Source organism: Chinchilla lanigera, unplaced genomic scaffold (assembly GCF_000276665.1).
Source record: "Chinchilla lanigera isolate Chin_1 unplaced genomic scaffold, ChiLan1.0 scaffold00021, whole genome shotgun sequence".
NCBI classification, from domain to species: domain Eukaryota; kingdom Metazoa; phylum Chordata; class Mammalia; order Rodentia; family Chinchillidae; genus Chinchilla; species Chinchilla lanigera.
This window is the reverse complement of record NW_004955422.1, coordinates 26,868,098-26,894,965: the sequence shown is the minus strand read 5'-3', so window position 1 is coordinate 26,894,965 and position 26,868 is coordinate 26,868,098. Positions and strand designations below refer to the sequence as shown.

The window sequence follows — 26,868 nt, the reverse complement described above, 5'->3', positions numbered from 1 at the left end:
GATCATTGCTATGAGATATTCTGGATTTTCTGAATAATCTTCAGCCTGTTTTTTTTTTTTTTGGCATATGAAGGATCAATATTGTCTCAACTCAGCTGATGTGATTTGTTTGTGGCTGCTGTATTTTATATTAAAGGTTTTGGAGAGCATGTGTTGAGAAAAACATCATTTTCATTGAACTATTTTGATAATATGAGGCCACCTTCAGTTATTCCTCAGACTTAGGAATCATCTTTTTCCTCATACAGTTCTGTACCTCTTGCTGATGGAGCCTCATTTTATGATATGGTACAGTTATGTACCAGTTTATGATACGGTTTTTGATATGGTACAGTTTGTTTATACAGTAGTATAATTTTTTGATTGTATTGTACAGTACTGTAGTTTTATGTTCTGTTACACATTACAGTATTGCATGTAAGAGTTATCCATGTAAAACCAAGTCATCAAGTTGGAGTTTTCTTTGACCATTTACTCTTTCTGAATATTGTACATACTGTGTACAATTCGTCATTTAGTGACCAAGTCAATTAACAACTTAGTTGCAGGAACAGAACTAGTGTATTAAACAAGGCAACTCATTGTTAGTTTGTTCTTATTTTAGCCATTCTAATAAGAGCATCTTCTCATTGTGGTTGGACTTTGTAGCCCATGCTGGTCTCGAACTCTCAATGATCCTCCTGCCTCAGCCTCCCGAGTGCTGGGATTACAGGCATGCACCACCATGTCCGGCTGTTGTATATACTCTTTAAATTTCTTTGTGTGTGTGTGTGTGTGTGTGTGTGTGTGTGTGTTTGAGACAGGGTCTCGCTCTGCAGTCACGCTGGCCTTGAGCTCACTTTGTAGCCTAGGCTAGTCTGAAACTTGCAACAATCCTCCTGCCTCAGCCTCTTGAGTGCTGGATTTATAGGCGTGCACCACCACACCTGGCCCATCCTTTATTTTTTGGGAAAAATTATATCCAGGGAGCAAAACTGAATGTAAATCTGTTCCCAAATTCAAAGAATAGTATAGTGAATACCTTTAAATACTTTGTATAATGAATACAGTACTATGTTGACTAAATAATACCTTGCCACATTTACTTTTGCTCCCTAGGTATAATTTTAATTTTGTGAACAGTTAGTAAGCTATAAGCCAGATATGGTGGTACATGCCTATAACCCCAGCACTAGGAGGCTGAGGCAAGAGGATCCCAGAGGGCAGTCTGGGTTACATAGTGAGTTCAAGAGCAGCCTGCATGACATAGCAAAACGCTGCCTCAAAAAACCCAAAAACAAGAGAAAAAGAGAAAGAAAGAAAGGAAGGAAGGAAGGAAAGAAAAAGAAAGCAAGTTATAGCTATCATGATGTATCACCTACAGACTGGGATTTTTTTTTTTTTTTTTTTTTTTGCCAGCTACTCTTCAAACAGAAAACTAATATCTAGAATATATGAAGAACTAAAAAAAAATTAGAGCCTCCCAATAAAAGACCCAATCAAAAAATGGGCAACTGAAATGAATAGACACTTCTCAGAAGTAGTAGTAGAATGGGCTAATAAATACATAAAAGAATGTTCCCCATCACTGGCCATCAGAAAGATACAAATTAAAACAACACTGAGATTCCATCTGATTCCAAAAAGAATAGTTAACATCAACAGATCAAATAATAAGTGCTGGCGAGGCTGCAGGAGAAAAAGCAACCCTCCTCCATTGTTGGTGGGAAATATAAACTAATACAGCCACTGTGGAGATCAGTATGGAGATTCCTCAAAAAACTAAAAGGAATTGATTGCTACTCCCAGTGGCATGTGGCTGTAATCCCCGCACTCAGAAGGCAGAGGCAGGAGGATTGCCTGGAGTTTAAGGCCAGCCTGAACTACATAGCAAAACCGATCTCAAAAAAAAAAAAAAAAATTCGCTGGACTCAGTTATTCCCCTTCTAGATATCTTTCCCCAAAGAGATAAGAGACATTTTATAGTGATACATGCATACCAGTGTTTATAGCAGCACAATTTATAATAGCTGAATCTTACAAATAGTCTGTATGCGCATCAACAGATAATGGATAAAGAAAATGTGATATACAAATGGAGTACTGTTCCATAAGAAGAATAAATTTGAGTCATTTGTAGGAAAATGTATGCACCTCGAGAGCATAATGTTAAGTGAAATAAATCAGGCACACACACTAGTTTTATATGTGAAATCCAAAGTATAAATCATTTCAAAAGCAAAATAAAAAGTGGATACAAAGGAATAGGGAGGTAGATCTTTTGCAAAAGAGGGAAGGTTCAAGGGATAGCGAGAGGGCAGAGGGGCTAGAGAAGAGGGAGAGGAAGGTAAGTAAGAATAATTAAGATGTGTTATGTATGTGTACCATCTCTCCAGAATGAATGTAATCATTTATTACAAACATGTGCAAATAAAAATAAAAAATAAGACAAATTGGAAATACAGGGAAAAAAGAGATATAATAGTATAATTTTTTCATGTATGTTTATTGTTGGGTCAACATTTGAGAGCTTTTTTTTGTTGTTGGTACTGGGGATTGAACACAAGGTCTCATGTGTGCTAGAAAAGCGTTCTGCCCCTGAGCTTCACTCTGAGTCCTTTTTATATATTATTTTTAGGCAGGAGCTTCCTGAATAATAAGACTTGACTTCAACTGTGATCCCCCTGTCTCAGCCTTCCAAGTAACTGAGATTATAGACAGGAACTATCATGTTCATCCAAAGAAAGGCTTATTACTAATGTGCTTCAGACACCGTGTTAATCTGTAGTGGTAGAGAAGGATCAGTGGTTCCTGACCTCAAGAAGATAATCTGTAAGGGGAGACAATTTTTTTTTTTTTTTTTTTTACTGGGAATTGAACTCAGGACCTTGCACTTGCCAGGCAGGTGCCTGTGCCACTGAGCTATATCCCTGGCCCAAGGGGAGACAATTTTACAAACCAATAATAGGAGACAACTGTTTAACAGTTCTGGGCTTAAGATTGTCTTTAGCACTTTATAGGTAGTTAAGTCTTTAAAATAAAACTACAGTTAAATTATGTACATTGTGTGCATGAAGACAGCGTGGCTCAGAAAAATTTAATAATTTACTGAAGTTCACAGAGCAGCAGTGCTGGATTATGTACCTAGATATGTCTACTCCAAAGCCTGCAAACATACACACTTACTTACCATGTTATGTTTCCTATAATTTAAAGTATATATATATTTTTTAAGTATTGAGGATTAAATCCAGGGCCTTTTCACTGAGCTACCCCGCCAGGCCTTTTAAAAATTTTTAAATTTTGAGGTGGTCTCAGTAAGTTGCCCAGGCTGGGCTCAAACTCTAGATCCTTCTGCCTCAGTCTTCTTGTGAGTGTGCTTGAGATTACAGGTATGTGCTACCATGCCTGGCTTTTTGTTTATTTTGTTTTCAAGTTTTTCTTTGTTTTCCTTTGGCATCACTTGTCATGATGAAAGCTTTTCATTCTACTAATATGCTTGAGAGTAGGAGGCTAAAAATCTCATTGGGAGCTCTGTATGTGTATATGGAAATTTTGTCATTTAGCTGCATATGTTCCCTTAATGTCCCTATTTTTGACATTGTTTTCCAACCATTAGCCATGCCCCAGTAGCTTTCATTACAGAAATGCTGATTGAAGACTTCACTATAATACAGGGTTAGCTGGTGGACTGTTCAGAAGATGTCTATGACAAGACTTTTTTTTTTTTTTTTTTTGTCTTTATGAGACAGGGTCTCACTATGTAGTTCAGGCTGACCTTGAACCCACTCTGTAGCCAGGCTGGCCTCGAACTCAGACATTCCTCTGGCCTCAGCCTCCTGAGTGCTAGGATTACAGGTGTACATCATCTTGGCTGGCTGATTTCCCAATTTTTTGACAGTTTGCCAGCTTTTAGCTGTGCATAGTGTTTTCTATTCCAGAGATGCTCTCTTGTACCTTTTCTAGAAGAACCTTCTTGTGTGAAGAAAGTAGGGTACTTGTTAAGCAGCTTTTAACCAATTCTGTTCATATGTCTGAACTTTACTTCCAGAATTATCTGACATCTCACTTAAGAATACTACAGTTCATATAAACCATTTTGGTTCTTTGCTTTTCAGTATACCAGCACAGGAGTCAGCTTTCTTGGGTGTGCTGTCAATTAGCATTGGTCCATCTGCTTTCCAGTTTCCTGAAGTTCTGCTTGCTGTTGTCTGTACATCTGTTTTTCCTGACCTTAGCTTTTTTTTTTTTTTTTTCTTTTTTGTCTTTTTGAGACAGTGTCTCATTATGCAGTTCAGGCTGGCCTTGAGCTCACTTTGTAGCCCAGGCTGGTCTCAAACTCAGTGATCCTTCTGCCTCAGAGTGCTGGGATTACAGGCATGTGCCGCCACACCCAGCCTATATTACAGTATTGTAATAATTTATTATATGAATATTTTTGGTTTGTGGGATGAGTCATCTGAGTTCCATTTCTTAAGGGAAAATTCACTTTGATGTACAAGTGCTTTGGATTATGGGTATATTTCTAGAATGAAATATGCTCACAGGGGCTGGGGATTTAGCTCAGCGGCACAGCATGTGCCTGGTAAGCACGAGGTCGTGAGTTTGATTCCGGGTACTGGAAGAAAAACAAAAAAATTTTTTAAAAATTAAAAAAAAGAAATATGCTCACAAACCAAGGTTTTTTTTAACCAAGATTACTGTACTTACAAAACCAATGGACAGATTTAATGCAGTTCTAATCAGAATACTAGTAGTGGGTTGGGGATATAGCTCAGTGGTGCAGCACCTGCCTGGTAAGTGCAAGGTCCTGTGTTCAATTTCTGATACCAAAGAAAAAAATGAAAACTAGTAGTATTCCTTAGTGATCTAGAGAAAACAATCCAAAAAATCATATAGAAACACAAGAGACCCAGAATAGCAAAAAACATTCTGGATAACAGTAGCAAAGCAGGAAGCATCACTATCCCAGATTTGAAACTATATTACAAAGCTACAGTAATAAAAATAGCATGCTACTGACACAAAAACAGAAATATGGACCAGTGGAACAGAATAGTAGAAGGAGAAACAACCCCAGACACATTCAGCTATCTGATCTTTGACAAAGGGGCCAAAAACATACACTAGAGAAATGATACCCTCTTTAATAGATGGTATTGGGAAAATTTGGATAGCCATATGCAGGAGGTTGATTCTAGATCCATATATCTCACCATTTACTACACTAAAATCAAAATAGATCAAAGGTCTAAATGTTAAAACAGAAACACAGTCTGCTGGAATATAAAATAGGTAAAATTCTTGAAGACATAGATATAAGCAAGGACTTTCTACACAGAACCCCAGTGGCAAGAAACAATACCAGTAATCAAATGGAATTATACCAAATTAAAAACCTTGTGTATATCAAAGGAAACAACTGAGTGAAAAGACCAGCTACAGAATGAGAAAAAAATTTTGCCAGCTATTTCTCATACAGGACTAACATCTAGAATACAGTATATAAAGAACTCAGAAAAATTTAACCCTCCCAGAATAAAAGACCCAGGCAAAAAATGGGCAGCTGAAATGAACAGACATTTCTCAGAAGTATAAATGACCACTAAATACATGAAAAAATGTTCAGCCTCACTGGCCATTAGAGAGATGCAATTTAAAACAACACTAAGATGCCATCTTACTTCAGAAGGAATGGCTATCATTGAGAAGTAAAATAACAAATGTGTTGGCAAGGCTGCAGGGGGAAAAGGAACCTTTCTACATTGTTGGTGAGAATGTAAACTACATCAACCACTATGGAGATCAGCATGGAGATTTCTGAGAAAAGTAAAACTAGAAATTCTATTTGACCCGGCTATTCCCCTTCCCAATGTCTTCCCCTGCAAGTTAAAGACATCATATTACAGTGATACATGCATGTCTGTGTTTATAAGAGTATAATTTATAATAGCTAAATCTTAGAAAGAGCCTATATGCCTGTGTATAGATGAATGGATAAAGAAAATGTGGTATTTATATACATTAGTCTTGCTCTGCCATAAAGGATAAATGTGAGTCATTTGTAGGTAAATGGATGCACCGCAAGACTACGGTATTAAGTGAAATAAGTCAGACACACAAGTTTAAATATCATGGGTTTTCTTAAATGAGAAACCCAACATTTTAAAGCAAAATAAAAGTTAATGGGGGAGCTGGGGATTTAACTCATCGGCACAGCGCCTGCCTGGCGCTGGATTATGTACCTCGATATGTCTACTCCAAAGCCTGTAAACATACACACTTACTTACCATATTATGTTTCCTATAATTTAAAGTATATATATATTTTTTAAGTATTGAGGATTAAATCCAGGGCCTTTTCACTGAGCTACCCCGCCAGGCCTTTTAAAAATTTTTAAATTTTGAGGTGGTCTCAGTAAGTTGCCCAGGCTGGGCTCAAACTCTAGATCCTTCTGCCTCAGTCTTCTTGTGAGTGTGCTTGAGATTATAGGTCATGAGTTCGATTCCCAGTACCGGAAAAAAACCCCAAAAAAACAAAAACAAAAGGTAATGGAAATTAGAGATATATTCTTAAAGTGGTAAGGGAAACTAGATGAGAGAGGGAGAAGGGAAGAAATGGAGAAAGGATAAAGAGCATTGAAGAAAAAAATGAAAACAGAGCTTTTGCAAATGTAAAGGTGGACAAGAATTGGAGGGAACAAGGAGGGATGGGCAGGGAAGTAGACCAGAAAAGAATTAAGATATGTTATGTACATGTACAAACTCCCCATAATAAATGTAACCTTCAAATATGTATAATTAAAAAAGTGAAAAAAATACAGCCGTTAGAGGCGGCAATGAACGGATTGCTGGTGGAATGGTAAGAAGTTGTTGGATTCTACATGTATTTTTGCAAATAGAGGCACAATTTGCTGACAGATTTAAAGTAAAAATGTAAAAGAAAGGAGTCAAAGAATGACTCCAAGGGTTTGGTTTTTTTTTTTTTTTTTTAATTGGAGCTTCTGGAAGGATGGAGTTGACATCTACTACATGTGATTGCCTGCAAATCGAAGTTTGTAGGGAAGATGAGATGTTTAGTTTTAGATATGGAGTATCTTTTATATACTCAAGTGGAGTTGTTTTGATTTTAGGAGTGAGGTCTAGGCTAAAGATACAAAGTTAATTGGGCCGGGCATAGTGGCTCACACCTGTAATTGCAGCACTCAGAGGCTGAGGCAGGAGGATCACTGTGAGTTCGAGGCCAGCCTGGGCTACAAAGTAAGTTCAAGGCCGGCCTGAACTGCAGAGCAAGACCTTGTCTCAAAAAGACCAAAAAAATAAAAATAAAAATAAATTGGGAATATTGTTATGTAGAAGCTATTTAAAAACCATTAAGCTCCAGTGATGTGTTTGTTTTTGTTTTTTTGGTACCCGGAATCGAACTCACGACCTCAGGCTTGCCAGGCAAGCACTTATGCCACTGAGCTACATCCCCAGCTCTCAGTAATGTTTTCAAGGGAATGAGTATAGGTAGATAAAAGAAGACACAGTGAAGAGCCGAGCCCTAGGATGTGCTGACATTAAGAGTAGAAGGAAGAAAAGGAATCTTCAAAGAAGACTTAAAAGGAAGGAGCAGTCAGTGATGTAGGACATAAACCTAGAGGATGTCTTGGTAGCTCCAGGAAAGAAAGTAAACCACACAGGAGGGAGTGGTCAACTGTTAAGAGTTAGCTGATAGGTTAGGTAGGACAAATTAGAATTGAAAATGATTAACAGTGTGAAGGGCATTGGTTTTGGGGCCTTCAGTAGAAAATGGCCAGATAAAAACTGCACATGTTTTAAATGGGAATTTTTGATATTTACAGTATCTCCTTTACCATGTTTAGGTTTGCTGTCCTATTGGTGGTATGTCTGACAGTGAATCACAGCTTGGTTCAATGGGTAGCCTGACCATGAAATCACAACTTCAAATCACTGGTAAGGTTTAAAAAGATCCACTATTTTACTCTTCCTATGCCTAAGATTAAAAATAATCTTAAAAAACGGCGAAAGCTTTAGTGGTTGTTGCATCTGATCCTGAATTAATGTTTGCTGAATGAATAAATGAGCAAAATGTTTGTGATATAAAAATAACATTTTTTTTCAGAGTATTCTTGAATATTTTTGCAGGTTTTTAAAAATTCAGTAAACACGGTGGGCATGGTCGTGCATGCCTGTAATCTCAGAAATTTGGAGGCTGAAGCAGGAGGATTGTTGCAAGTTCGAGACCAGCCTGGGCTACAAAGTGAGTTCAGGGCCAGCCCGGACTGCATAGTGAGACCTTGTCTCAAAAAGACCAAAAAAAAAAACAAAAAACAAAAGTCATTAAATGTGAGCATTGGTCAATTGCTGTTTTTCTGTATTAATACTCTTATTGAGGTCTGATTCTCATCTATACATTTATCCATTTAGAGTCAGTGTTTGTTAGTATATAAACAGTTGTGCAGCCATCACAACAGTTAATTTTGGGATACTTTTCATCATTCCAGAAAGAAACCTCATACGAATTAGCAATCACTCCCCACTTGTCCCAGCAACCCACAGGTCTAGACAATGACTTACTTTCTGTTTATAGATTTACCTATTCTGAATCTTTCATATAAATGGAATCATATAATTTGTGACCTTTTGTGTCTTCTTTCACTTAGCATAATGTTTTTAAGGTTGATACATGCTTTAGCACATATCAATACTTCATCCCTTTTTATTGTCAAATAATACTTCATTGTATGAATATACCATGTTTATTTATTAGTTGGTGGATATTTATATTGCTTTTACTTTATGGATATTGTGAGCAAGGCTGTGATAAATAATGCTGTGAGCATTTGTGCATATTTTTGTGAGAATATGTTTTCACTTTTTTTCGATATTCCGTCTAGGGATGGAATTGCTGCTGAGTCATACTGTATTCTTATTGAGCATTTTTTTTTTTCTTTTGGTACCGGGAATCAAACTCATGACCTTGCACTTGTCAGGCAGGTGCTGTGCCACTGAGCTAAATCCCCAGCCCCATATCAAGCATTTTGAGGAATTCCAAATTATTTTTCAAAGCAGACATACTATTTTGTGTCTCCCCCATCATTATATGAGTATTCCAATTTCCCTGCCTCCTTGCCAGTGCCTTCTACCTATGTTTTTGCTTATGGCCATGTTAATATGGGTATGAAGTATAGTAGCTTACTGTGGTTTTGACTTGCATTTTTCTGATGCTGAACACCAGAAATGTGGCTGGTGGTGTTGAACATTTTCATGTACTTCCTGTCTATTTGTATATCCTTTTTGGAGAAATAAATGTGTGAATCCTTTCTATTATTAATATGTCTGTCTTTGTTTATCCTTCTAACCATACTGTATACCACTTTCAGATTAATATTATTAATATGCCATATCATATGTTGCATTCTTGCTCAAAAACCTTCAGTGCTACTTTTGACTATGGTATAGAACTTTTTAGCCTCAACTAAGACCTTTCACAGTTTTTGTCTGTATGATCTCTTTGGAGCTGTTTATATGTTATAATATTGCCAGGTAGAGTCACTAGATTTTCTTCAAACATGCATGTACCTGTATCTCTATCACACAATAAAGCTCTAGACTCTTTTCCCTTTAATGTATCAGCATTATTGATTGCAGAAAAATTTTCACTCTCTACTTGTTATTTTAGTTTTTACGATACTGAATTTATATCTTCTCTTGGAGTGTGAATAAATTATGTTGCAGTTTGTAGTAATCGTTATCCTTTTCAAAACCTAAAGGTTATTGAGTTATACAGAAGTAATACTGTCTTAAAGTAACAGCATCCTAGAATTTTCTTTTAGAATTTCTTCACTAATGCTAATCACTTTTTTCATCAGCATGTGATCCTCAGTGAAAGACATTAATATTTCCTTGCTAAAGTCAGATTCTAATTGTCCCCTTCTTCCACATGCTAGGCTGATTTAAGTTGGGTGAGGCATCTTATGGATTTGGGGAGCAGAGCAGAGAGCTTCATGTTGAAATTTTTGATTGGAGCTGTCTTTTAAAGCTTTTTACTTTCCAGATTACATAAATGATACACATGCTTTTCAAATTTATATTTATTTAGTCTTTTTGAGACAAGGTACTTGAACATTTGGTATTATTGAGATGGAGTAAGATGGAAAAAAATCCTTTGGGGAGCATGTACAAGAGTCTTAAAATATACAAAACTCCTAAGCCCCCTAAAAGCCACTGCTGCAGTAGAGAGAACTACAAGAGTGACTAGGAATAGGTTATCTCCTTCAGGCGCCAGGGTTTAAAAGAAATTCATTGCTAAGGAAGATGAGAGGGAGATCTGATCATATGCACTGTGTATACATGCATTGATATCACATTGTATCTTATATATTTAATTATGTGTTGATTTAAAAAATTTGTTTGAAAAAGTCTGGCAAGGCATAGTGGCACATGCCTATAATCCAATCGCTGCACTCAGGAGGCTAAGGCAGGAGGATCACTGTGAAATTGAAATTGAGGTCTCAGTTACATAGTGAGTTCAAAGTCAGTCTGTACTACAAAACAAGATACTGTCTCAAAATAAAACAAATATAGTTTGAATTCTAAAAAGGTACCATGGGCAGATCATTTCTTTCCTTTTAGGCCCACATGGCTCTTGTTCTAGATTTAATCATTTTCATAGGTTGATGAGAGTCCTTGAAATACAGTAGATGTATGCTTAATTGTTTGGGTTCTCTATTTTCACAAATGTATTAAAATTAGAGATCTTCTGTTTTTTTGTGGCAATCCTACAATTAATTTTGTCTCTAAGTACTAGAATTTTATTTATTTTAATGCAGGAAAGATTTTTTTTTAAATCTCACAAGTATTAGAGTTTTATATGTGTAGTATATTTTAATCAGAGATAACCTGGTCTCTGGAAATATTTTTTGTTCTAGAAAAGACTGCCTACTTTTTCCATTTAAATGTCTCATCAGCATCTTTAGGTTTTATACATGCATTTTAATTTTTGGCGTCCATGCCCTTCTCAAACTTGTTCTTTACTGGATCTTTCATCTTTTTTGTCTTTTTGAGACAGGGTCTCATTGTGCAGTTTAGGCTGACCTTGAGCTCACTTTGTAGCCCAGGCTGGCCTCAAACTTGCAACGATCCCCCTGCCTCAGCCTCCCAAGTGCTGGGATTACAGGTGTGCACCACCACGTCCGGCTCATCTTATTAAATGATAGCATTTTTCAACTATTTATTTATGCCAGAAGCATTAGCTATGTTGGCTACCCTTAGAAAACATTTACTTCTTTCCATCCTTTCACCCTAGTCCAAACCCCTGTCATTTCGATTGAATAATTTCAAGAGCCATTTATCCTTTACTCTTGTTTCCTTTCGAATTTATTCTTCCCGTAACAACGATTTGTAGGAATATTTAAGTGTTAATCTGATAATCACTGTATCTGTATAGCCAAAATAGCATTTGATATCTGTTGTAGGCATCCAGTAAATTTGTTGAATAATACCCTCTTTATTTAAAATTCTTCAGTTGGCCTTATACCTATTTCTCTAGCCTTATTTCTTACAATACCACCCAAGTTTCTTTGATGATGCATAATACTTTTTTTTTCTTTCTTTCTTTCTTTTTTGGTATTTGGAATCAAACTCAGGACCTTGTGCTTGCTAGGCAGGTGCTTATGCCATTGAGCTATATTCTCGGCCCTGCATAATACTTTCAAATCTTACATTTAAAATATTTCAAAATAATGATGGTGCTCTAATTTATGGAATGTGTATATATTGTAAGAACAATCACCTTGCAGCTGACTTGGATGCCACAAAGACACATGCATAAAAGGACAGGGGTAGTATATGTGAAGTCAGAGATTCAGAGCCACCGTCTGGGAGTGTTCCCGTTCCATCCCCAGACTGTGTATTGACCTTCTTGTGTAGCAGCTCTGTAAACTTACATAGCATCTAACTCAATATGCGCTTTTCTCCCCACTCCTGTCTGCTTTTCCCTCCCTCCCTCCTTCTCTTCCTGTCTTTCTAGCTCCCTCCCTTCTCTGTTTTTCTTTCTCTTTTTTCTCTGTCTGCCTTCCTTCCCTCCATTCCTTTCTCCCTCCCTTCATTCCTTCCTTCTTTCCCTTCTACCTTCCCTCTTCTCTTTCTTTTTCCCTTTCCCATTTTGTTTCATTCAAGATCTTGTTTGTATAGCCCAGGCTGGCCTTGAGTTAATCCTCCTGCTTTAGCCTCCCAGGTGCTAGGATTATAGGCATGCTCCACAATGCCTATCCCTAAGATTTCTTTCTTTCTTTCTTTCTTTCTTTTTGTCCTTTTTGAGACAGGGTCCCTGCAATTCAGGTTGGCCTTGAACTCACAGTCTCCCGAGTGCTGGAATTACAGGCCTGTGCCACCACACCCAGCTCTAAGATTTCTTAACCTTAATGGGTACTGACATTCTGTGAACTTTGCTTGTAGGAGTCATTATTATGGTGGTAGGCCACTTGGTTGGCTCTGACTGTGGGGGAGCAGTGAGTTGCCACCTGTGAGAATTGTAAGATGCTATGCAAGATTCTAATGTCTTATACCTTCCATCAATGCTTAGAAAAGGCTATTTTATTGCAAAAGTGACTAAAGAGTGAAATCTAAGGGGTCCACATCTAAAGATATGCAACTTGGAAAATCTTGCTTATATTATGTAATACTAAAAAAAAATCTTAGTTTGTAATTTTCTTCTGCCAGTGGCTTTCCAACACAGTAAATTCCAAATTTCTTATCAAAGGAAATGAGGTTTACAGAAGCTCACTTTTTTTGAGGGGGAGGGTCTTCTTGAGCCAGGGTCTCCCAATGCAGTTCAGGCTGGCCTTGAGCTCGCTTTGTAGCCCAGGCTGGTGTCAAACTTGCAACGATTCTTGTCTCAGTCTCCCAAGTGCTGGCATTACAGGTGTGTGCCACCACACACAGCTTCACTTACTTTTTTGTTATGTTTTGAATTTTTTTGTGTGTGGGCTCAATTACTTTTAAGGCTTATCCCATTCATTTACTTGTGCTTCTTACTTGCGCCTTTTACTTGTGCTTCTTATACTTTTCCTCAGATATTCCAAAACTCCTTTGCCTTTGTCTTGGATACATTCTTCTCTACATCTCTAATCTTCATTTGTCTGGCTCCTTGTCATTTACGGTTCCTTAAAAGTACTTACCTCAAATTTTTCCATAAAATAGAAAGGAAATGCTTGTGAATTCATCCTACAAAGTCAGCATTACCTTGATACCAACACCAGATAAAGTATTCAACAAGAAAAACTACAGACTAGTATCCTTTATGAAGACAGATACAAAAATCTTCAAGATTCTTACAGACAAAATTCAACAACACATGAAAAAGATTGTACACAGTAACCCAGCTGGTTTCATCCCAGGGATACAAGGATGGTTCAACATGCATAAATCAATAATTGTAATAAAGTAGCCAGGCATGGTCGCAGAGTCCTGTAATCCCAGTGCAAGTAGAATGGCTGTGAGTTCAAGGCCGGTCTTAGCTACATAGTGAATTCAAGCCTTGCCTGAACTACATGGTGAGACCTTATCTTAATACCCCTCCCCCCAAAAAAAGAAATACGCCACATAAATAGGATGAAGAATAAAAATCAACTGATCATCTCAGTAGATAAAACCTTGACAGAATTCAACATTCCTCATGATAAAAACCCTGAAGAAAATAGGCATAGGAGAAGCTTTCCTCACTGGGCATGGTAGAGCACTCCTGTAATCCCAGCACTTGAGAGGCTGAGGCAGGAGGCTCACTGTGAGTCTTGAGGATAGCCTGGGCTACAAAGTGAGTTTAAGGTCAGCCTGAAATACAGAGTGAGACCCTGTCTTAAAAAAACAAAACAGAAACAGAAACAAGAAGCTTCCCTCATAATGATAAAAGCCATATATGACAAATCCACAGCCAGTATCATATTCAGTGAGGAAGTACTAGAAGCATTTCCTCTAAAATCAGGAATGAGACAGGTGCGTTCATTCTTACCACTCCCTTTCAATATAGTACTTGAAATTCTAGCCACAGCAGGTAGGCTAGAGAAAGAAATAAAAGGAATATACTGTACATAACAAAGGAAGTTAAATTATCCCTATTTACAGGTACTGTGATCTTTTACACAGACCTTGAAAACCTCCAGCAGAAGACTTAGATGTGATGAACAAATTTAGCAAAATGACAGGCTAGAAAATCAACACAGGAAATTCAGTTGCTTTTCAATTCACCAATGACAAATCTGAGAAATAAATTAGGAAAACAGTTCTATTTACCAAAACTTCAAAAACAAAATGAATCTAGGAATTAACCTGACCAATGTAGTGAAAGATCTCTATAATGAAAATTATAGCACTCTGAAGAAGGAATTGAAGATGTTAGAAAGTGGAAAGACTATTGTTCAGAGATCAGCAAAACTGATACTGTTACAGCCATATTACCAAAAGTGATCTACAGAGTCAGTGTGATCACTAGTAAAATACCAACAACATTTCTCAGAGAACTAGAAAAAACAGTCCTAAAATTTAACTGAGAATGGTGGTGTGTTCTGTAATCCAAGCATTCTGGAACGGTGCAGCAGGAAGATCATAACTTGAAGCCCAGGCTGGGTAACCTAGAAACTTACTAATACCTTATCTCAAAATTAAAAACAAGACAAAACACCCCATGGACGTAGCTCAGTATGAAGACCTGGAGATCACTCCCCAGTAAAGCCCCTGCCCCCCACCAGATCCTTTCATATGGAAGTAAAAAAGACTGAGAATAGCCAAAGCATCCTGAGCAAACAGAGCAATACCTGATTTCAAACTATACTACAAAGCCAAAGTAACAATACTGGCATAGACATGGACAAACTCATGTGCCTACAGCAATCTGATTTTTGACAAAGGGGCCAAAGAAGACTGACATAAGATTGACATAAAGATGGCCTCTTGGACAGAAGGTATGGGAAAAACTGATATCCAGATGGAATGAATGGAATCTCTCTCATTGCAAAAATCAAATCAAAATGAACCAAAGATCAAAATATAAGACTGGAAACTTTAAAACTGCTAGAAAAATACCTGTGGGAAACACTTGGATCCATAGGTGTAAGCAGAGAGATTTCCTGAACAGGGCCCCAGGGGCATAGGACTTAATATCAAGAATCAGCAAATATAAACTAAGGTTTCCTCACTGCAAAGGAAATAACCAACAGTGAAGAGATAATCTATGGAATATGAGTGAAAAAAAAATCTTTGCTAGCCACTTGAGCATCTAGATTAATATCTAGAATATACAGGGTTTGGATAATTTTCTTTTGTCCTTCAGCCTTGTTTCTAATCTCTTTCTTTTATTTCTCTATTTTTCCTTTAGCCCTTTTAAATTTTTGCCCCTTAGGGAAAAATTGCTCTATTGAGTGGGTATGTACTGTATATAATTTTTTATTTTTCTTAGATTTTGTTGTATAACTGTAAATCTTTGCCTATAGTTAAAAGTGGCAAATTAATAGTTATCACAGTTTGTACTTTTCCAATCTGCTTGATGTTACTGTTATTGTTTGTACCACTTCAGCCAAGGTGACGTAGTTGGTGTGATCAATTAGATCTTCTTTGTATGCCAATACATAGAGTGTCCAGGGGTCATAAACAATAATATAATCCAATATCAAAGAAATGTGTGCCAGGCCAAATAGGCAGCAACGTTTTATCCCTAATGAATTGAAGAGGAAAGATCTGGAGACAGACTCAAGCTGAATGCCAGCTACACCTATAAGACATTTCTGAAAAATAGTTATTTCTTAAAAGAAGTTACCATATTAATAATAAAGCTGTCTACCAAAAGCAAGTTAGAAGCCTCAATACAGAAAACACATAGACACATAGACACACACACACACACATACACACTCTGAAAACATGGAAATAAGGTGAAACTTACAATCCCCAAGTCACCCAAGGTAAATCAAGGGTTCGCTGAGATAGAAGAAATCAAAAGCCACCTAGCTGAATTTTATGAAATGGTAACAGACCAAGAAACAAAACAGATCAGTAAGTCTCTTGACAAAAACAAAACAAATAATTAAAGAGACAGGAAATTTAATCCAGGAAATGATTAGTGAATCTAGAGTAGTAGCAAATAAAAAAATATAGAGGATCTTAGGAAAGTGATGAAAAACATGAATGCCCAACATAGAAAAGAACTAGATTCCAAAAAACAGACTCAAATAGAAGTCCAGATTAAAATTTCTACTGAATGTATGCACAGCACAGTCAACCAATGTGAAATTACAATATGAGATCTAGAAGACAAGATTGTGGTTAGTGACCATTAAATGAAAGAACTCTTTAAAAAAAGCAAGGGACCACAAAAGAAATCAATGCAACAGCTGCTATATGATGCAAGGAAGACTAATATAACATTAATTAGATAATCACGAGGCTGAAGCAGGAGGATTACTGTGAGTTTGAGGCCAGCCTGGGCTACAAAGTGAGTTCAGCCAAAGCCTGAATTGCATAGCAAAACCCTGTCTTGAAAAAGATGGAAAAAAAAAAAAAAAAAAAAGATCGGAACCAGTGAAGAAGCAGAAGACAGCACAAGGGGCATGAAAAACTTGTTAGAAGTGATAGAAAACTTTCCAGCCTTGGAAAAAGAATTCAGCATACAGGTAAACGAGGCATATAGAAATCCAAATAGCCATGATCTGAAAAAAAATCTATAACAAGGCACACAATAGTCAAGATTCTAGAAATTCAACACAAGAATAGGACATTAACATCTGTTAGAGAAAATAAATAAATCACTTATGAAGGATAACCCACCAGAATCACAGCATACTTCTCAACTCAAATCCTTAAATCAAGGAGAGCTTAGAATGAAGTATTTCAAGCCCTAAAAGAAAACCACCTCCAATTCAGATTGATGTACCCTGCAAAATTATCTTCAGAAGTTGATGGAGACATAAGGTACTTGTACAAGAAGGAACACCTAAAGAAATTAATGACCACTATACCAGCACATCAAAAAATTCTGAAGGATATTCTAGACAGAGTCAAGAGGACAATTTCATGAACCCCAATAGAGTGAATTACCAGCCAAGGCAATCAGTTAAAACAGGGGGAAAGAAAGGGAGCCAACAGCAGGAAAATACTATGAAAAGCATAAGTCAATATCAGTTATAACCATCAGTGCAAATGGTATTAACTCACCAATAAAACAAACATTGGCACAGTGGATCATGAAATAAGATTCAACAATATACTGTATAAAAGAAACACATTTAACTCAAAGTGAAATTCATAGACTAAAAAGATGGAAAACAATACTCTGTGTTACAGGAACCCAGAAAAAAAATGGGTAGCTATTCTGTTTGCAGACAAAGTAGATTTCAAGGCAAGACTAATCAGAAGAGACAAAGAAGATTACTAAATCCTTGTGAAGGTATTACAGAAAATAGATCAAACATGGGAAGAAGTGGGACCAAAAAAGTTTAGGAGGCAGTTTATTACACCGGTAGGCTTGACCAGGATCTCTCGCAAAGAGTTAGCCCCACCCAGAGGAATCTTGGGTCTTTTATAGGTAGAGCAAAGCAAGGGAGAAGTACAAAGGTACACTGTAAGGCCATCAGTTACACAAAGCATGGGTTATACGAAGGAAGAATTGTCCTATTACATTTTAAATTACATTGCAAGACCATCAGTTATACAAAGCCAGTAAAGATGGGTTTACACAAAGGAAGGTGTGTTCTGTTATTGGGCCTGCTGGACATGTCCACTTGGTCTTGACAGGCATGCTGGGCAGGCTTTCAAAATTGTAATTTCCCCCGTCAAAGGTAAGAATCCAAGAAGAAGAGATAACAACCATAAATATACACAAAATATCAGCATACCCAACTGAATGAAACGAACAGTAATGGATATGGAAAATCACATGAGCACTAATACACTTGTAATGGAGGAACCTCAATACACCATTGTCAGAAATAGATCAACTAGACAAAAATTCAAAGAAATACCAGAGCTGAACCAAACTTTTGAACAAATGGACTTGTTATCTGCAGTGTTCTTCCCAACAGTAGAATACACATTCTTCTCAGCAGCACATGGGACTTTCTCTCAGATAGACCAGATACTAGCTCGTAGAGCATGCTTATATAAGTGTAAAGGAATTGAAAATTTCCAGTGTGTATTATCAGATCATATTGCAATGAAATTGGAAATCAGTGGCAAAAAAAATCACAAATACTACAGAAACACATGGAAATTAAATAACACCCTCTCCTTTTTTGGTACCAGGTATCGAACTCAGGACTTTGAGCTTGCCATGCAGACACTTGTGCTGCTGAGCTAAATCTCTGGCCCATAACACCCTCTTGAACAAAAATGGGTCACAGATTAAAGAAGAAATTAAACAGTTTCTATAACTAAACGATAATGTAAGTACAACATACTGGAACTTACAGGATTCATTGAAAGGAATCCTACAAGGGAAATTTATAGTATTGAATTTCCACATCAGGAAGACAAAGTGAGCTCAAATAACCTAATGTTGAACTTCAAGCTTCTAGGAAAAGAGGAGCAAAATAAAGCCAAAGGACATATGAAGGAGAAATTATAAAGATCAGAGCAGAAATTAATGGAGGGAAAAAAAAAATCAATGAACTGAAGACTTGGTTGCTTTTGGTTTTGTTTTAGAGACAGGGTCTCACTATGCAGTTCAGGCTGGCCTTGAGCTCACTTTGTAGCCCAGGCTGGCCTCAAACTCACAACGATCCTCCTGCCTCAGCCTCCTGAGTGCTGGGAAAGAGTAGGTAAAATGGACAAACCCTTAGCCGACCTTATCAAAAAAAGGAAATAAAAGATCCAAATCCATATGATTAGGAATGAAAAGGGCAAAATCACACCAGACCCTGCAAAAAATCCAGAAGAGCATCAATACCTTCTTTGAGAACTGTACTCCAATAAGGTGAAAAACACAGAGGAAATGGACAGAATCTTAGATAAATATGAAGTACCAAAGTTGAATCAAGAAGATACAGCAGGGGCTGGGGATTTAGCTCAGCGGCACAGCGCCTGCCTGGCATGTGCAAGGTCGTGAGTTTGATTCCTGGTACCAGAAAAAAAACAAAAAAACAAAAAAAAGAAGAAGAAGATAGAGCAATTCTGTTTTTGTTTTGTTTTGTTTTTTTGGTGGGTACCAGCAAAAAATTCAGGACCTTGAATACCAAGAATCAAATTCAGGACCTTGTGCCAGCCAGGCAGGCACTACACCGAACTATACTCCTAGCTTGATACAAAAATTCTAAATCAATGAAATTGAAGAAGTAATTTTTTTTGAAGAAGTAATTTTAAAAACTACTAACAAAGAAAAGCCACACCCCTGACTTACCACTAAATTCTAGAAGAACTTTAGAGAAAATCTGATGCTACTACTCAAACTCTGATGAAATTAAAAGGAAGCAATGTTCCCAAAACCCTGATATGAAAATCAGAGAAAGATCCAACCAGAAAGAGAGCTACACCCCAGTCTCTTTAATAAACACATGCAGAAATCCTCAGTAGGTCATGGCAAACAGAACACAGCAAATCATCCAAAAAGATTATATACCGTGATGAAGAAGGAGTCTTCCCAGGAATACAGAGATGGTGCAGTATATGCAAATCAATAAGTGTAATACACCACGTAAACAGAATCAAGGACAAAAACCACACATTCATCTCAAAAGATGCAGAAAAATCATTTGACAAAGTGCAATACCCATTTATGATCAAAAACCCTACAGAAAATTAGGTTTTTGGGTTTTTTTGTTTTTTGGTTTTTTTTTTGTTTTTTGGTCTTTTTGAGACAGGGTCTCACTTTGTAGTTCAGGCTGGCCTTGAGCTCACTTTGTTCCTCCTGCCTCAGCCTCCCGAGTGCTGGGATTACAGGAGTGCACCACCACACCTGGCCCTTTTTCTTTTTTTTTTAAAAGGGCAGAGTCTCACTATGCAGTTCAGGCTGGCCTTGAATCTACTGCGGAGCCGGGGTGACCTTGAACTCATGACAGTCCTCCTGTCCTAGCCTCCCAGAGTGCTGGGATTACAGGTGTATGCCACCACACACAACTGGAGATTTTTTATATCAATCTGATAAAAGCCACCTATGACAAACCAGAAGCCAACTAAATGGTCAAAAACTGAAAGCTTTTACTCTAAAATCACAAGACAGGAATGCCCACTATAACTGCTAATGTTCCATATAGTTCATGAAACATTAACCAGAGCAGTTAGACAAGAGAAAGCAATAAATGGAATCTGGACAGGAAAGGATGAACATAAATTATTATTTGCTGATACCATGATACTCTACATAAAAGACCCCAAAAATTCCACCAAAAGACTCCTAGAATTAATAACCAAATTTGGCACTGGAGCAGATTACAAAGTCAGCACTTTAAAATTGATAGCATTTCAGTACATGAACAAAAAACTCACTGAGAAATTGGGGAATTTTCCTTTTCACAATAGCATTAAGAAAAGCAAAATACTTAGTCATTAACCTAACCACGAAAGTGAAAGCCCTCTGCAGTGAAAACTATAGTACTCTGAAAAAGGACATGGAAGAGGATATCAGAAAATAGAAAGATATTCTTCATGGATAGGCATAACCAATAGAATGAAAATGACCATACTTCCAAAACTGTTGTACAGGCTTAATTCAATCCCAATCAAAATAGTAATACAGTAAGAAACCTCTCAGCATTTGAGAAAGCAATGCTAAAATTGGTATGGAACCAGAAGAGACTTACAGTATTCTGGGTAACAAGGCAAGGCAGCAGAAATGTCAATCCCTGATTTGGCGTTATAGTATAAAGGCACAGTGATAAAAACCACCCTGTACTGGGAAAAATACAGACCTGAGGTTCAGTTGGACAGAATAGAACACGGAAAAAAAGAAAGAAAGACTAAACACTCTCCTTTGCCTTATCTTTGAAAAAGGGGCCAAATACCTAAATTGCAAGGAAGATAGCCTCTTTAATAAATGGTGCTGGGAAGATTGGCTTTGCACATGTGAAGATTTAATTTAGACTTGTATCCCTCACCCCACACTAAACTAAAATTGAAATGGATCAGAGATGTAAATGTTAAAACGGAAACAGTACGTAGGTGTAGGAAAAGACTTTATGAGCATAACCCCAATTGCAGAGGAGCATTTTTTTTTTTAAACAGGGCCTTGCTATGTAGTTTAGGCTGGCCTTGAACTCAACTAAGTAGCTGAGGCTGGCCTCATACTCAAAGCTATCCTCTTGCTTCCCTCTTCCCTAGTGCTAGGCTTATAAGCATGTATCACCACATCCGGCTTCACACAGGAAATATTACAAAGAATCAACACGTGGGATGGCATCAAATTAAAAAGCTTTTGCAGAGTTAAAAAAAACCGTCAGAGTAAAGAGATAACTCAGTGTGGAAAACAATATTTGCCAAGTCTTGCTCAGACAAAGGACTAATATCTAGAAAATATAAAGACACCCCCCAAATATAAAGACCAGTCAAAAAGTGGGCACTCAAAATGAAGATACTTCTCAGATGAGGAAGTACAAACAGGAAATAAATATATGAAAAAATGTGCAACATCCCTAGTCATTGAAGAAAGGCAGATTAAAATGATACTGAGATTCCATCTCACTTCAGAAAGAATGGCTGCCATCAAGAAATCAACCAGTAATAAATCCTGGCAAGGAGGTGGAAAAAAATTAACCATTCTTCATTATTGGGAGGAATGTGAGTTGTCACAACCATTATGGAATCAGGATGGAGATTCTTCAAAAAACTAAAACTAGAGGTTTCCATTTGACCCAGTTAGACCCTTCTAGGTATCCTTCCTAAAGAGTTAAAAGTATCATACCACAGTGACTATGCATATCCATATTTATAGCAGCACAATGTATAGTACTAAACCTTTGAAACAGTGCATATGCCTATCAACAGATAAATGAGTAAAGAAATTATAGTATTCATGTATAATGGAGTACTACTCTGCTGTAAAGTAGGATAAAATTGAGTCATTTGTATGTAAAGGGACCTCTAGTCCCTAGTTTTTAATGAAATCAAACACACAAGTTTAAATATTGCATTGTTTTTCTCATGTAAGAAATCCAAAGGATAAGTAAGGACCAAAATGGAGGGTAATAGTGGGAAGTAGGAAGAACATGTTCAAATGCAAAGGGGACAGGGAGGGGACAAAGGGAAAGGAAGGAAGGGAAAAGAAAAAATGAAAGAAAGGAAGAAAAAATGGAAACAAAGCTTTTCTAAATGGGAGAGGAAGAAAGGTTAAAGGGAGAGAAAGAATGGGAAAAAAGAATCAAGACATAAGCCGGGCATGGTGGCACACGCCTGTAATCCCAGCACTCGGGAGGCTGAGACAGGAGGATCATTGCAAGTTTGAGATCAGCCTGGGCTACAAAGTGAGCTCAAGGCCAGCCTGAACTGCAGAGCGAGACCCTGTCTCAAAAAAAAAAAAAAAAAAAAAAAAAAAAAATCAAGACATATTATGTACAGGTACTGATTTCCTAAGATGAATGTACACAATGTGTATAACAAATATATACTAATAAAAAAGTTTTTAAAAATACCAGAACAGCAAACGCTGACAAGGATGCAGGGAGAAAGGAAACCTTCTACACTCTTGGTGGCAATGTATACTAGTATAACCGCTGTGCAAATTGTATGGAGATTCCTTAGAGAACTGAAAATAAAAATATGGTTTGATCCAGCTGTACCATTCCTTGGTAACTTCCCGTAAGAATTAAAGACAGTATACTGTAGTGGTACATGCATACCCATGTTTCAGTTGCAGCACAATTGACAAGAACTAAACTGCAGACAGTCTAGATGTGGATAAACAAAATGTGATGTACATACACAAAGAGAGGTCAACATAATGAGTGGATTAAAATGTGATTTATATTTACACAATGGAGTATTATTCAGTCACAAAGAAGCATGTTATTTGCAGGAAAAGGAATGGGATTGGAGACCCATCATGTTATACAAAATAAACTGACTAAGAAAGTTAAGCCTCACATTTTCTCTAATACCAGCAATCTTAAAAAAAAAGTGATGACAGGAAACTAAAATACAGACTTTAGGGGATGGGTGAGGGTAGAGTGATAATGGAGATGAAAATAACTTTTAAAAATTATATACATGTGCCAATACATGTGCCAATCTCATTTTGTATTACTAATATGTACTAATAAAAAAGAATAGAGTTGTATAGAAAAAAAGATTACAAGCAACTGTTCCCAAAAATGTCATGTTGAGTAAAATAAACTAAATCTAAGACAGTTATCCTTTAAGAGGACCTGATCAGTGTCACTTTAGAGGTGAGAGGAGGGGAAGAAAAGTTCTTCCTCAGAGATTTTTCTTATTAATAAGTAATATTTTGTCACATCAGCCTGCTTTCATCACAAGGACTGTTCTCTACCTAGAATATGATCTTGAAGGCCAGGGCCATTTATATACTGTTATGATGTGTTCACAGAGCTTGGAGCAGTGTCTGACACATGACAGTATTGGTTGACCCAGTTTGTCCATGTACTTTTTAACATACCTGAGTTCTGGGTCTGTTGATACTGACTGTGGGAATCTTTTGATCTGGGTGTATGGCTTAAGGAAGTCCTGTGTTTATATTTCCTCCTAACCTAGTAACTAAAGATCAACATAATGAGTGAATAAATAATAAATGAGTAAAATTGGGAAATACGTTAGGCATACCTGCTTCTCAGTAAAAATATGTGTGAGCATTTGGAAATTAAATTGATTCAAGGACTTAACATCTCAAATATTGGAATGTGTGTGTGTGTTTTTCTTTTACATAGTCATCTCAGCAAAACTTAAAGAAAATAAAAAGAATTGGTTTGGACCAAGTCCTTATGTGGAAGTGACAGTAGATGGACAGTCAAAGAAGACAGAAAAATGCAATAATACGAGTAGCCCCAAATGGAAGCAGCCACTTACAGTGTAAGTTTGATAATATTTCCAGAATAATATTTTGTTTAATAGATGAGCAGAATTGTACCTTTAATGCACGTTACTTTGCTTCTCCTTTTTCTCTTTCACTTTCCCCCCACTTCCTGGAACTCTTCTCTGATCTTCTGTTTCTCTTTAGATGTTTTCCTTGCTGTATTTCAGGTGTCTCTTTTGTTACCCTTCCCAGTTTAGTTTGTGATTGAATCTACTGAATAACTGGAGGGCATATGGTCATGGCCCTAAAAAGATTTAGAGCAACCCTTTTCTTAACTTGGGGTTGTGAATAGCTTACTTTATTTTTTAATTTAATAATCCCAGAACTCAAGAGGCAGAGGCAGGAGGATCACTACAAGTTTGAGGTCAGCCTAGACTACATAGTGAACTCAAGGCCAGCCTGAACTGCATAGCAAGACCTTGTCTAAAAAAAAAAAAAAGTTTTTTGTGTTTTTAAATTGTAATGCCCCTACAACCCAACATGTTACCTTCGATTTAAAAAAAATTTATATATTTATTCTATAACTTTGTCTTTATCTTGACAGTTGTATCATGATTATCTACTGAGTACATATAGGTCTGATATTAGTTTCTTTTGCCCTCCCTCCTTCGCTCTGTGTTTTTTACAGCAGTGTGGATCAAACTCAGGGGCACTCTGACACTGAGCTAGCTGTATCACAGGCCTCTATTTTGAAACAGAGTCGTCCCAAGTCCTCTAGGCTACCCTCAAAGTTGTGATCCTTCTGATAGTTGGAATTCTAGGCATGCCACTGCAGCCAGGTACTTTTTGATCTAAAAAGAAATAGGGAGGTAGATGTTTTTGCAGTACTGGGAATTGAGCACAGGGACCGTTGAGATACATCCCCAGTCCTTTTTAAAAAAATTTTTTGAGACAGTCTACTTAAATTGCCCAGGTTGGCCTTGAACTTGAGTTTGTTCTGCCTCAGCCTCCCAGGTAGCTGGGATTATAGCCATGTGCTACCATGCCATACTGGTTTCTAGTATTTCGTGATGTTATGCTACTAGACTAGTGTAATATACATCCATGCCCACATATCTTTATATGTTTTTTGTTTTTTTTTTTGGTACTGGAATCAAACTCAGGACCTCGCACTTGCCCAGCAGCCGCTGCACCACTGAGCTGTATCCCTGGTCCCTATATGTTGGTATTTTTATTGGTAGTGTGAATTCATAGAATTTTATAAAAGCAGGCTCAGTTTCAATTACTTATTGACAAAGCCCAAATGTTGATATTATAACCTAAGATATTAAATACTCATTGAAGGGAATTAAAGGTTAATTCTAACCACTTGACATTTTATCTGAAGCATCACTTGGACAGCATGTTTATGTACTGAGTCTCTTGAGCATTACTTGGCAGGTGTTATTTCAACCAGTAGATTCTTGCATTGACTAAATTGAATAAAATTATCATTTATTTATTGCCTGTTGTATTATAAAAATTAACAAAAAATTTGCAATATTTGGTCATCCTGTATTTAAATAACTGAATTGGTAAGTGGTTAATTTTTAAAATTAAGTTAAAAAGAAAAGCATAATTTATCAGCAGATGGATTTTATTTTATTTTATTTTATTTTATTTTATTTCATTTGAGACAGGGTCTCGCTATGCAGTTCAAGCTGGTCTTGAGCTCACTTTGTTTCCCAGGCTGGCCTTGAACTCGCAACGATCCTCCTGCCTCAGCCGCACCCCCCAAGTGCTGGGATTACAGGCGTGTGCCACCATACCGGGCAACAGATAGATTTTAGAAGATAATTTTTTTTCACTAATGATGATTTTTGAGCAAATTAATCAGACTTAAGCACTTGAGGCCCATTTGAAAATTATTCTGATGCTTGTCATCTGTGTTTACTGCAACATAATTGTTTCTTAGGCTTTTTGTTTTTAATTTGTGGCTCACTGTAGATTGAGTCTAAATTAAAGAGCATATAAAACTTTTTTTAACAACAAGTGAAATTATAAAAAGGTAAAGCTTCCTTAATGGCCAGAGACATTCACCCAAATAATAGATTTTTTTTTTGTACCGGGAATCAAACGACCCCACGCTTGCCAGGCAGGCGCTGTGTGTGCCACTGAGCTGTATCCCTGGCCCCTCGCTTGAATAACAGATTCAATATGCATCTCTTTGGAGCTGCTAGCAGTGCTCACTAGATATGTACTATGAAACTCTGAGGCTATTAATGCCATGAATGCCTTAGTGCTTCACTAGTTAAAAAAGGAAACTCTCTTTATAGCCCTATGCAGTAGTACTATTGCTGTGTCGAGCTGTTTGAGGGAACTTACAGCTCAAGTTTATCTAACGATTTGTTTTTTCTCTCCTAAAGTTTAAGTATTGCACATAGGGCTGCAAAAAAGCCTTTTTTAAAAAAACATGGCTTCATTTCTGTGTAGCTGGCTATCTATATTGGTCTTTAGAATTCAAGTGAAATAATTTAGATCCAACCATCTTTGACACTATTCTTTATATGCCTTCTCTCATATTATAAAAGTAAATCAGGTGTGGTGGTACATGCTTGTAAATTCAGATATTTGGGAGGCTGAGGTACAAGGATCCTAAGTTTGATGCCAACATGGGCAATTTAGTTTTTCTTTCTTCTTTCTTTTTTCTTTTTTCTTTTTTCTTCCGGTATCAGGAATCGAACTCACGACCTTGCACTTGCCAGGCAGGCGCTGTGCCGCTGAGCTAAATCCCCTGCCCCCTCTTTTTTCTTTCTTTCTTTTTTTTTTTTTTTTTTTGGTACCAGTAATCGAGTTCATGACCTCACGTTTGCCAGGCAGGTGCTGTACTGCTGAGCTGTATCCCTGGCCCTAACGTGCGGTTTAGTGAGTTCTTGTTCCAAAATAAAATTCTGAGAAAATTG

The 26,868-nt window shown here is 37.1% G+C and overlaps 1 protein-coding gene across 1 annotated transcript in view; it reads left to right on the top strand.

Annotated features, from left to right (window-relative positions):
• The window catches only part of Itch (itchy E3 ubiquitin protein ligase), a gene marked incomplete at its 5' end in the record, with an annotated part of 107,689 nt that overhangs the window by 23,552 nt on the left and 57,269 nt on the right, over positions 1-26,868 (top strand). Inside the window, 2 exon segments of the mRNA XM_013514114.1 lie at positions 7,848-7,938; positions 23,841-23,982. Coding sequence (XP_013369568.1) covers positions 7,869-7,938; positions 23,841-23,982 — 212 coding nt within the window.